At 27.1% G+C, this 12970-nt stretch overlaps 2 protein-coding genes across 4 annotated transcripts in view; both read right to left on the bottom strand.

Annotated features, from left to right (window-relative positions):
- The window catches only part of LOC126843359 (uncharacterized), a 99957-nt gene that overhangs the window by 7567 nt on the left and 79420 nt on the right, over positions 1-12970 (bottom strand). The gene's annotated exons all lie outside the window — the stretch shown is intronic.
- LOC126843363 (uncharacterized) lies at positions 5163-11668 on the bottom strand. 3 transcript variants are annotated; one of them, XM_050580859.1, is made up of 17 exons: positions 11550-11668; positions 11303-11323; positions 10383-10424; positions 9982-10014; positions 9563-9595; positions 9261-9293; positions 8876-8908; positions 8501-8533; positions 8090-8122; positions 7775-7801; positions 7520-7576; positions 7138-7164; positions 6831-6887; positions 6348-6380; positions 5686-5718; positions 5411-5500; positions 5163-5305 (listed from the first exon to the last, which is right to left on the bottom strand). In XM_050580859.1, the coding sequence occupies exons 1-16, from the start codon at positions 11602-11604 to the stop codon at positions 5439-5441; spliced, it is 612 nt and encodes a 203-aa protein (XP_050436816.1). In that variant the 5' UTR covers positions 11605-11668; the 3' UTR covers positions 5163-5305; positions 5411-5438. The 3 variants fall into 3 exon arrangements, with proteins under 3 accessions (XP_050436816.1, XP_050436815.1, XP_050436817.1); XM_050580858.1 differs by having other exon boundaries at positions 5437-5500; XM_050580860.1 differs by lacking the exon at positions 11550-11668 and adding an exon at positions 11411-11529 and having other exon boundaries at positions 5437-5500.

Below are 12970 nucleotides of genomic sequence, written 5' to 3'. Positions count from 1 at the left end.
TCGTGTATTCGTGTTTTCGTGTATTCGTGTATATGTACATTCGTGTTTTCGTATATTCGTGTTTTCGTGTATTCGTGTATTTGTACATTCGTATATTCGTGTTTTCGTATATTAGTGTGTTAGTATATTCGTGTAATTGTATATTTGTAACTTAATCGCCATTTACTTATTATTGTTTTATAAATTCCGAGTACACTTATTTAATATAGAATTGATTATATACGTAGGTTGTCTTTGATTTAGCCTTATTAAATACATAAGGTAAGTGATTTACATAAATTTATAGATTGTGATACAAGGTTTAATTGGATATACTGTTACATTTTTTCGTTAATAATAAAAAAAAAAAATAATAATTTTCAACTAAGAATCTCTTAGTATTAAAATCAACTTAAAATTAAAGAACTCCTAAAATCTCACTGGGCCAATGGAAACATATGCTATACGATTTATAATTAATGTGAATATTAAAAATATTGAGATTAAATGCTAATACCTGCTAATAAAGGTAGTTTAAATATCAATTAGTGATATAATTAAGATTTGAATCTACAATTATCGTCTTAATCCTCTAAATAAACCAAATTCGTTACAAATTTGCATTCCCTGACAGAAATATTTGAATGTAATAATGGGTGACAAAAATTATTTACACAATAAAAAAACATTTTTCCTAAAATAAAGACAAATTTATAAATTGTTATAAAATGCAAAATTCAACGATTGCAAGAAAATATGAATATAAAAACAAATTTACAAAAACTATGAAAGCTTTATTATTATTAAACATTATTGGTTACATTTATAATACATTATATTTTATTTTACATTTTATAAAGCTATCTTTGGGGGGGGGGGGATTTTGGGGGTCGAATCTCTCCCTAAATATGTTTTCTGTAAAAACAGGTTTTTTTAATCATCCTAAAAGTATAACATATATTTTTGAAGACATCTCCAATAGTTTGGTCCCTAGGTACTTACAATTTTGTTTTATCGATAACTAGTCTTAAATAATATCTTGATAATAAAAATTATTATTGATAAAAAGTGTACATTAAAGGTGCCCCTTTTGGCAATATAATTATTAACTCTGTACTCTTTTAAAAAAACACCCTTAACCCCTCTAAATGAGAAGTAAATTTTAACATAGGCATTACATTTGAATTTTGCAACCCTGAAAATGTATAAGTTAATTTACTATGGAGTATTTCAAAGTAAAATTAGAAAGATATTAATTTTTACCGATTTTTTTTACTTATATTCTAGACTTGTGTGTGCTATGGCGTAACCATGTGAACAATTCACTATATCCGTACATTCGTTATTCGAATACCCGTTTTCACGAATACCCGTACATTCGTTATTCGAATACCCGTTTTCACGAAAATTCGTACGTGTTCGAATAAAACATTCGTGTATTCGTTACACGAATACACGAATGTTCGCTTTCACGTACTTGACTGAGACCTCTAGTCGAGACCACTATTGCCCTGAAAATGGACTCTGCAAAGAGTCCGAAACGTCGGCACAAAACATTCGACGTGGATATATCCGAAACTCACTTAGTTGAAATCAAATAAATGTTTGCTAATTTTAAATTATCATAATAGTATTTGGAAAAATAATAATTATAAAGGTTGAACAAATCATGAATAATCTATTATACGTTTATAAGTACATCATAGACATTTTGTACACTTGTCCAAGGTCTATGTGTTTTATGTACACACTGCGACCATAACTTATAAAATGTACTATTATAATTCCTTAGGCTATACTGACCTGTTGTGGACGTTGACGATTTATCCACAATGGGTCCACCTAATTCAACAATTTACAAAAATCACGTATAAATTACACAAATCATAAATATACTTTTTCAAGTACTTTAGTGCAGTGTTTGCATAAATAAATCTTCATAATAAACATATAGAACATAAAAAAACGGTTTGCTAATTTTGAAGATACATTATATAATAATGTAAGACAAAAGAGATGGTACGAACTTTAACCTGGGAAAGTGTACAGTGACAACCGAATACTATAGACTGATGACAAGCGTGGCGCTAAAGTCTACTGACAAAAAAAGCGTTGAAATCTATTGTCTTCATATTTAATTAACTTTTGCGATTAATCATTGTTTCCATTTATGTTTACTAATTTAGTTGTTTAGTCATAAGCCTCATGTCACCGGAAGCACTGCCACTATTTTTTTTTATAAAAATATCATGTTATATTTATGATGATGGTCATCATATAACAGTAAAAAAATAATAATAATTAAGTAGATGTATTTTCGTTTTACGCATTTTAATAGTTATTTCAGTACAGCTTTTTTGACGTTGAAAGGTAAATCATTTTCATAATAATTTGTTTAGCTTTGGCAACTACACCGTTAGTTCTTACTAAACTAACCGTACTCCCATTCTTAACGATAACATTATAAAATAATTTAGTACGAATTTACTAAATAAATAAATGGATATGGCAATTATAGTAATATATAATATAACGTACCGTTAATATTGTTAGTCGTTACTTACCTGATGGCATACCTCGTGTGACTAAATTAAAATAATAAAATTAGGTATTAATCTAAATTCATACTTGTATGCAAAAGTTTTTATTGAAATTATGCATAGATCATTTACTAATTTATGTGATCAACATCAATCAATAAAATATGCCGTTTAATTTAAATGACTCAAAATTATAACTACACTAAATTGTTAATTTCGTATAGTCATTCAGGTAATGAAGATGTGCAAATAATATAAAAACAAAAATTACCCAACGTTACTCCCAAGATGATGAAAGCTGTAAAAAAAATAACAAGTTTCTGCATAATGTGTTAGTGGACTTTTTCAATCTAAAAGACACCTTCCGATCAGGAACCTATAAGTTTTACAGGCGAAATTGTAATGAACAATTAACAAATTGGTTTTGGCTTAATAGTGAGTGTTGTTCAGTTTTTACGAGCATTGGAGTATGAAAGAATGACGCAAACGATTTTCTTTTGAACGGTAAAAAACACTTGTTCAAACTGACGTGTGATCGCGAATTTCACTGTAGCCACGCGGTTGACTATGAACTCGAAATTTCACTGCACTCCTATACATTTTTACAGTGATATGGGGAAATTTTGAAAATCAGTAACCATTACAATGTACTGTTAATTTAAAAAACTTAAAATCATAAATACTCAAAATTGATAATTTCGTTTAGATAACCTAACATAACGTTTTACTTAGGATTTGCCAACAAATAGTAACAGAAAAAATACAAATACAATGCGGTCGTTGTTTTATGTGTATCCACACATCTGAATTTTCCACTCTTCCGGTCACATCTTCTGTCTCCTTGTTTGAATAATATATCACATGTCTTTGCCAAAATCGCATCAAGACGTTTAAAATCGATTGCAAAATTTCACACACACACACACACACATGTCTAAAAAACAGAAAATAAATGTTTAAATTAAAAACATATTTTTAATTTACTAAGTTTTCAAAACTGATTAAAAAGTATAAAATAATTTGAAAATATGAAAATACTTGTAAGATACTCTAAAATATGTAATAGTAAATTTTATGACTGATATTGAAATACACTTAAAGTGTACGGACCTCAGAATTAGCGGTAAACAATATTTGTTTATTCAATTAGAAAACGGATTGAGTAACCCAAAAACATAGTAAAAATACATAGTAATTATAAAAATAAAGAGAAGAAAAACAACAACAAATCAAACAATAGCTAATGTTACAGGTGCAGTGTTGAATATTAATAAGGAGGTGCTCAGGAGTCAAAGTTAGATTCTTCATTGGCCAAATGCATTAGACGGTGAAGAAGGGTAGGTTAGATAGTTAGTTAGTAGTGGAGAGAGTGGAGTATTATTTCTTAGTTGACGAGAAGGCACTCTTAAGTTGATATCAGCCAGGAGCGTAGGAGAGTCAACATGGCCAGATGCAAGTTTGGTAAGAAATAACTTGCGGTAATGACAAAAACGTCCGTGCAAGGGGCATGGGCAGGCAATAACAAATCAAATAGCAATCGAGATATTGCGCCTGGAAACTTGAAGGTAGGCAACTTAGTAGGCGAGGGTGCGTAGTGGTATGAAGTTAGCAATGATATGAAATATCGATATTAATATCACATGGGTATTAATATAATGTACTAATATATCATGATAGAAGATAGAATAGGTACAATTTCCATTTTCCAAAACTTTTATCTGTTTTTTAAACTGACGGTGAATATTGGTTTTAATGTAGTCACATAGTACTAACGAAACAAAATGATTGTAGTACTTGGCTACAGTTTTTTTTTTACCAGATTAAATCAGATAGTTAATTATCTAGTTTATGATTTAATTTAGATTAGCATTTTTTTTCACCAATGTCTGATTTATAGAGTCCATTTGTCGTCAAGCGGACACAACGAAAATCCGACCTTTCAAACTACATGACAATATTATTGTGATAATATTAGGATGTTACATTTTGGGGATTGCGTGCGGTTGGTTTTTAAGGAGTTTTGTATAGGCAATATTTAAGAAAAAAGTGGTTTTAATACATTTCGACCATGCCAATTAATTTACCGGTTAATTTTTAAAAGCATCATGGTATTATTTTTAATTTAAATCATTTTGTCTATGAATAAAAGCCATTTTAGTTAATATAATAGTACATTTTTTGTTCCGTTACACAGGCTGAACCAGTGATCCGATAAGTAATCTGAAAACGGATTTGAATTTGTCATGAAGTTTACTTATGATCGGTCAGGGTACTTTTTTGATATCTTATTCCTACTTAGTATAAAACACGTTTGAACATTATATAAAATTTCAAATTTAAAAAACAAATTTGGAAAGGGTTAAAATTAAAAATTGAAAAAAATACCCTGACCGATCATAAGTAAACTTCATGGCAAATTAAAATCTGTTTTTAGATTGCTTATTGGATCACTGGTTCGGTCTGTGCAATGGAATAAAAATGATGTGTTTTGACTGAAAAAACCGACCGCATGCAATCCCCTTAAAACACACTATTTAAAACGTACCTACAAAAATTAGTCAGTTTATTCTAAATAACAAATCATTATTCAATAGGTGAATATATATATGTATTGATAGGTAGAACTAATAAAAAACAAGATACTTTAATTGGCCGCAGGTATTATAATTTTATTAGGATTTAGTGAAATAAATGTTGTTTTAGTAAAAGTTTAAACAATTTAATAAGAAATATTCTGTATTGTATGTAAAGTAACTGGATTTTTCAACGACAATTTTGGATCTTTTCTGTAATTAAAAACGTTATTATTATTCATAGCTCAAATAGAATTTATTTTTATAATATCATCATTGTTAAAATATATAAATTCTTTATAAATATTACAATTGTACCTTTAAAGAATATCCTTTGAAATTACCTTTACGTCACATTTTTGCAACATAATACAAAATTTGCAGCTTGCTTCAGTCGGTTTATGGAAGCTACACAAACATTTCAGTGATTTAACATTAGATATATAAAATGTAAAAGTGTATTGATATTTGTAATTGATATTAGTATACAATATTTAATGTCAGAAAAGTCTAACTCACATACGTTCGCCGAGTTAAAATATCAGTACCTATTCTAATTCGTAATAAATTTTTTTTTTTTAAATTAAACATACCTTTTTTTAATGCTGTTCCACATTTGCCACAAACTTAAAACAATTATAAATAAAATTAGCTGTGTAAAGTTGATGGAAATATATTTTTGGGATTATTAACATGCAGCGAATAATGCCAGAAATGCTGAACTCGCAAATGTTTACAAAGTTAAGCTATTAACTTATTTTTATTTTTTTATGGTAAGTATAAGAAAACGATAAAATGTTTTTAAATAATTTGTTTATAAAAATACACGTTGTTGTATTAAACATTGTCTGGCACCTACAACACTTTGCGTTACACATTTTTAATGAATTATATAAATCTATGACTAATCTATGCTTTGAAAATGTTGTTAAATAAAAAAATAATTAAAATTATTCATTGACAGTTTATACTATCTTTATAACAATTATACTACAAAAAATACAAGTTATTATAAATATTGTAATTATTTGTCTGTAAATGAAATTTAACTAGTTATACATTTTTATAAATTTGCAACTCAACTATTAACTGTATTTATTTTAGTATTATCACTCAATTTATGTGACCAAAATTAATTCTCACACAATTAACTAGATCAATGCAGAAACATTATTTTAAAAATATATATAACTTCACATAGAAAACTTCCCAATTAAAGGAACTGAAACAAAGTAAAAGATGATATAAAACATACCGGGTATTACATACATGCCACAATTGGCACAACCTAAAAACAATTATAAACTATAGTATTTTAAGTTGAACAAGGATCTGAAAAATAGGCATTTCTTGTTAGAAATCAAAACTTAAAAATAAACAATAATATGTAAAGTATTAATCGAATAATATATACATATATGTATATTTAATACCGTCATAAAATATAAATATTGTGCTCTAAGTTGAGTAATTTTTTATATATTTAAATTTACATTTAATTTTTTAGATGTTAAGGGAGTTTATCTATATCCAGCGGCAAAATTTTAGAACATTTTGATGTGTTACCAGTGGTTTGAACTTATAAGTTTTAAAAAAAATGTTTGACATAACTCTAAGAGAGAAGAATAACAATAATAACTTACATAAAATTATATAAAAAAAAACCATATTTAAAGTATATTATACTAATTAAAGTCTACAGTAGATAACTACTAACTATTCTATCATCTAGACTGACCTTGTGCATCATTTTGCTGCGGATTATTCAATTCTTCTTCAATTAATATACCGATTTCTACAAATAAAATAATTAATGTTTTATTTTGAAACAATGGCCTAATTTATTAAAAAAAGGTCTACTTATAAAAATGAAATGTATCTAAAGAAAAATTGTATTTCCCTATTTACAACCTCTTCTATTTTTCTGACATTTAAATAACGAGTACATTTTAACATTAAATTCAAATTTTATAATATTTTAAGTACTTTATTAAGTTTTTAAGATGAAATTTTTTATGTATTTAAACTCTACAGTCTATACTGACCTTTTGATGTAGTCGAACTGTATCTATCTAATCCAAAAAATAACACATATCAAATTTTAGAAACTTAAGTGACATAATAGTATGTAAAAAAATAATAACAATAAAGACATCATTAATTACAGAATTTTATAGTTGTTAAGAGGGTTTATCTATTTCCAAATAATATTAGCAACTTTTGATTTGTTTGCCGGTGGTTCGAACTTCAAAGTTTTAGAAAATAATGTTACGGAAACACTGGGGAATACAATAATTCTAAGAATGAATACTAACGTTTAGTATTGACATAAAGGTACCTATGTAAAATATTACAATGTTTCAAGTATATTTTACTAATAAAAATCTATAATAGATAACTACTAACTATTCTATCATTTAGACTGACCTTTTGCATTTTTTTTCCGCGCAATATCCAAATTTTCTCTAACAAATTCACCAATTTCTACAAATAAAAATATAATGTTTTCTAAATTTAAATTGGCATAAAAGTATGTAGAAAAATAATAATAGTTTTCAATAGAAACCATGTAGTTCAGTGATTCACAGAAAAAATTTAAAAAACAATATATCATTAGTTCCGAATCGAAGCTAAAACTAAGTAAAATGTTTAACGTGCCTATATTTGATAGTTGTTACTTACTTTGTGGTTTTGGAGCACGTTGTGGGTCTAAATATAAAAAACAATCTTAGGTATCAATATAAATTCATAGTCGCATAAAAATTTGTGTGTGAATTAAAAAAAGAACTTTATAATATATTCATGTTATCTTTCATCAATACATTTTGTCATTAAATTAAATACCTTAAAGTAATGACATATAAAAATTATAACTTAAAAAAGTTAAAACTATAAGGTATAATTTAACAGTATCTAAAGAAAATTATATAGAACTTCACATGTAGAACTTCCCAATTAAAGAAACAGAAACAAAGTAAAAGATGATAAAAAACATACCTGATGTACTAGCTTGCGTACAAGTGGCACAATCTAAAAGCAATTATAATATGTTAGGTGTGTTAAAATTATTATAGATTTTATAATATTAATTGGTTTGACGGAAGTATATTTTTTGACTTATTTACATTTACCATAAAGTTATGTCATGAAAACTAACATAACATTTTTAATTTAAAAAAGTTAATACCTAAATGAATAAATGAACAGTGTCTAAAGAAAATTTGTTTTTTCTATTTACATTCTTGCCTTTATTTATGGTATTATCACTCAATGGAGCGACCAAAATTAAATTATCGTATAATTAACTAGACCAATGCAAAACATCACTAAGCCAATTAAACGAACTTCACATTAAGAACTCTTGAATTAAAGGAACTGAAACAATGTAAAATATGATGAAATACATACATTGTGTTATAGCAAATCCGCAACTGTCACAAACTAAAAATAATTGTAAACCATATTAGGTGTGTTAAAAATGATTTTAGATTTTATAATATTAATTATTTTATATTTGACCGAAGTATATTTCTCGACTTATTTACATTTACTTTAAAGTTATGACATAAAAAATAACATAAAAGTTGAAACTTAAATGTATTAATTAACACTATCTAAAGAAAATGTGTATATCTCTATCTACTTCTAGTACGATCAAAATTAATTCTTATATAACTAACTAAGACAATGCAAAAACATTGCTAAACAAATAAAAATAACTTCACAATAAGAACTTTCCAATTAAAGAAACTGTAACAGAGTAAAAGATGATGGAATACATACATGGTGTTATAGTTTCCCCACAAGTCTTACAAACTAAAAACAATTATAAATTATGTTAGGTGTGTTTAAATAATTTTAAGATTTTATAAGAATAATTAGTTCATGTTTGAGAGAAGTATATTTATTCACTTATTTACCTTAAAGTGTACCATAAAAAATTACATAAAAGTTATAACTTAAAAAAGTATCTAAAAAAGATGTGTATTTCTTTATCTACTTCTTTGTTTTTACTTTTGGTATCATCATTCAATAGTGCGACCAAAATAATTTTTACATAATTAACAATATCAATGCAAATGCATTATTAAAAAAATAAAAATAACTTCATATTAAGAACATTCCGAATTAAGGAACTGAAACAATGTATAAGGTAATGAAAACATACCTAGTTTTATAGTTTTCTCACATGGGACACAAACTAAAAACAATTATAAACTATGTTAGGTATGTTAAAATAGTTCTTATATTTTATAATATTAATTAGTTTATGTTTGACAGAAGTATATTTCTTGTCTTCTTAACATTAACCTTAAAGTTATCATAACTGCATAGTGCAACCCAAAATTAGTTTTTATATAATAAAATATATCAATGCAAATGCATTACTAAATAAATAAAAATAACTTCCCATTGAACACATTCCGAATTAAGAAAGTGAAAAAAAGTAAAAGGTGATGAAAAACATACTTGGTGTTGAAGTTTTCCCACAGCTATTACAAACTAAAAACAATTATAAATTATGTAAGGTGTGTTAAAATGATTACAGATTTTATATTATTAATTATTTTATATTTGACTAAAGTATATTACTTGACTTATTTACACACACCTTAAAGTTATGACATTAAAAACTACCATAAAATTTTAAACTTGAAAAGTTAAAACCTAAATGTATAAATGAACAGTGTCTAAAGAAAATTTGTATTTTTCTATCTGCTTCTTTGTCTTTATAGTTGGTATTATCACTCAATAGTGGGACCAAAGTTAAGCATCGTACAATTAACTAGATAAATGCAAAACATTATTACACAAATTAAAATAACTTCACATTGAGAGCTTTTCTAATAAAGGAACTGAAATAAAGTAAAATGTGATGAAAAACATACCTTGTGTTGTAATATGCTTACAGGTGTCACAAACTAAAAACAATTATAAAATATGTAAGGTGTGTTATAATTATAGATTTTATAATATTAATTAGTATACGTTTGACTATTTAGTATATTTTTTGACTTATATACATTTACCTCAAAGCCATGACATAAAAAAAAACAACTTATTTAAAAAAGCACAGACTTTTTAGGTAGATTATTAGCACCTTTTATGTGTTTGCTGGTTGTTTGAACTTACAAGTGTTAGAAAAAGGTTTTACGAAAAACACGTAAAAAAAAAAAGAAAAATGACAAGTATAAGAACTGTTATAATGGTATGAAAAAAATAATGAAATTATTAAAATGCAATAATTAATGTCTTCAATGGGTAACTGTATTGTCCATATTGTACTGACCTTTTGCGTTCTGTGGCTGGACCTCATCCAAATTTTGCCTACCTAATCCAACAAACTAATGTTATTGCTAACTTTCATAACAGTATTTTTTAGAAAAATAATTATTAAATATGAATCTTTTTTATACGTTTTTAAGTACTTAAGTGCAGTGTTGACATAAACAAATCTTCATAATAAACATACATACCATAAAACCGTTTGCTAATTTTAAAGTTACATAATACTAAGACCGTAAGATCAAAGAATGGATATGAGGTCGAATTTCCTCCTTCATCCGGTCGCTTATAACATGACGTTTAAGAGCTTTTGCAGGATGCTGGCAAAGGCACTGGTCCAAAAAGAACACGTGGGATCAACGGCTGAGTGATTACGATCCTAACAATTGGTACACTTTGGCACGTTTTTGGGGGGGGGGAGGGGGAGGTAAACTGAGAATTTTTCTAAATCCGCGAACTTTCTTTACCTACACTCGGTAAGTGTATATAAAATTTACATTTTTTAAAATAAACTGCAAAGAAAGGGGGGGGGGGAAATATCTACATACAAATTGGTATTGTTAAACTTTAGCAATTAATCATTTTTTCATTTTTTTTTTATTAATAATAATGTTTAGTCATCGGTCTCAAATCGCCGGAAACACTGCCCGTATTTATTTTTATAAACGATAAGAAGTAGTTGTATTTTCGTTTTACACATTTCAATAGTAATTTCAGTACAGCTTTTTTTAACTCAAAAGACAAATAATATACATAATAATTTGTTTAGCTTTTGTAAGTACACCGTTATTCTACTTCTACTCCCATTCTTAACGATAACATTACACAATAATTTAGTACGAATTTCTTAAATAAAAAAATGTATGTGGCAATTATAGTAATATATAATATAACGTGCCGTTAATATTGTTAGTTGGTACTTACCTGGTGGCATACCTTTAGTGACTAAATTAAAATAATAAAATAAGATATTAATCTAAATTCATACATGCATGCAAAAGTTTGTATGGAAAATATGTATAGATAATTTACTGATTTATGTAATCAACATCAATCGATAAAAAATGGCTTTTAATTAAAATGACTCATAATTATAACGACATTACATTGTAAATTTTGTATAACCATTTAAAAAATGAAGTAGTGTGAATAATATAAAAACACAAATTACCCAACGAGACTTCCAAGATAACGAAAGCTATAAACAAAAATGAGATTTTCTGCATGATGTTACATCAAAACAGACAAAATTCAAATGAAATATAAAAACATTATTTTTTTTTTTTGCTTAATAGCGGATGTTATTCAGTTTTTACAAGTATTGGTGTATAATTGTATGACGCAGACGGTTTTCTTTTGGACGGCAAAACACTTGTGCAAACTGACGAGTGGTCGTGAACTTCGTTGAAGTCAAGCGGTTGACTACGACCTTGATATTTAACGGCATTCCTGTTCAATTTTACAGTACTATAACGATATTTTGTAAATCAGTAACCATTACAATATACTACTAATTAAACATTTTATATAGTCCGAGAAATAATATTGTAAATGTCTGGTGTTATTATTGGATAAGGGTAGACATTTTTTGTGCATTTAGCCCCATACGTAAATTGTAAAAAAATATACAAATATACATGGCGATTATTTTTTTACATACCATCAATTTAGTTTATTCTCTGGCATTTTGACTCACTCTTTTCGCTTCAAAATCAAGAAAAACTACAAACAACTTTAAATATTTTTACTTGTTGTTACGAAAAGCTATAATTAAAAAAAAAAATTAGTTCCCTTAATTTCATGGACAATAACTAAGAAAATTATTTTCTAAATACAATCAACATTATTGTATAGCTTTTAACAACCCAAATAATATTGAAAGGAGTGACGTCTTTTTCTTTATTTTTTTTTCGAAATGTGTTTAGATCTACCATGAGTCGAAAGTAAGAAAATGTAGACCTCAGGTATGATCGGTCTGGTATTTTCACTACCTACATGACCGAATTTAACAATTAACCAAACGTTTATTATGAAACATTTTATTTTTAAACCTCTGCACTCGAGCTAAAATTTAATTTAATTTCCATCAAGTTCAAAATAATTCACACAGTTTACTATGCATTCAGCGTTTATTATAATGTGATTTTATCAGATTAAGTCAGTGTTCGCGCCAATACGTTTTTTTACCAATAATTTTTGGCAACAATTTTTTTTTATAAACGGCGTTTAAGATAGACTACACGGAGCACATAAAATTGCCTATTTTACAGCCGTTAAGGCACCTGTGATCCTATTGAGCACAAGCCGGTGGTGACCACAGTCGGTATAGTGGGGTCGAGGCATAATGGGATCAAAGCATAGTGGGACGGCCAAATCACAGGTATACAAAAATTATTATAAATAAAAGTAATAAAATAACTTTAAAATAAACGCATTGATGCTAATTTTTAAAAACTGCACCTCACTTTAATACTTTTTCACTGTGCTGGTTCATACTAGCTTGTTTGGACTTACTCGTTTGTAAATACTGACTACTGATTCGCATCAAAGCGTTTATTTTAAAGTGATTATATCACATTTAGCTGTAAAAAA

This window comes from Adelges cooleyi, unplaced genomic scaffold (assembly GCF_023614345.1).
Source record: "Adelges cooleyi isolate 19-005CV unplaced genomic scaffold, UGA_ACOO_1.1 ACOO_flye_CR_arks_rails_tigmint_CR_PRNA_574, whole genome shotgun sequence".
Taxonomy (NCBI): domain Eukaryota; kingdom Metazoa; phylum Arthropoda; class Insecta; order Hemiptera; family Adelgidae; genus Adelges; species Adelges cooleyi.
This window is presented reverse-complemented; position numbering and strand designations above follow the sequence as displayed.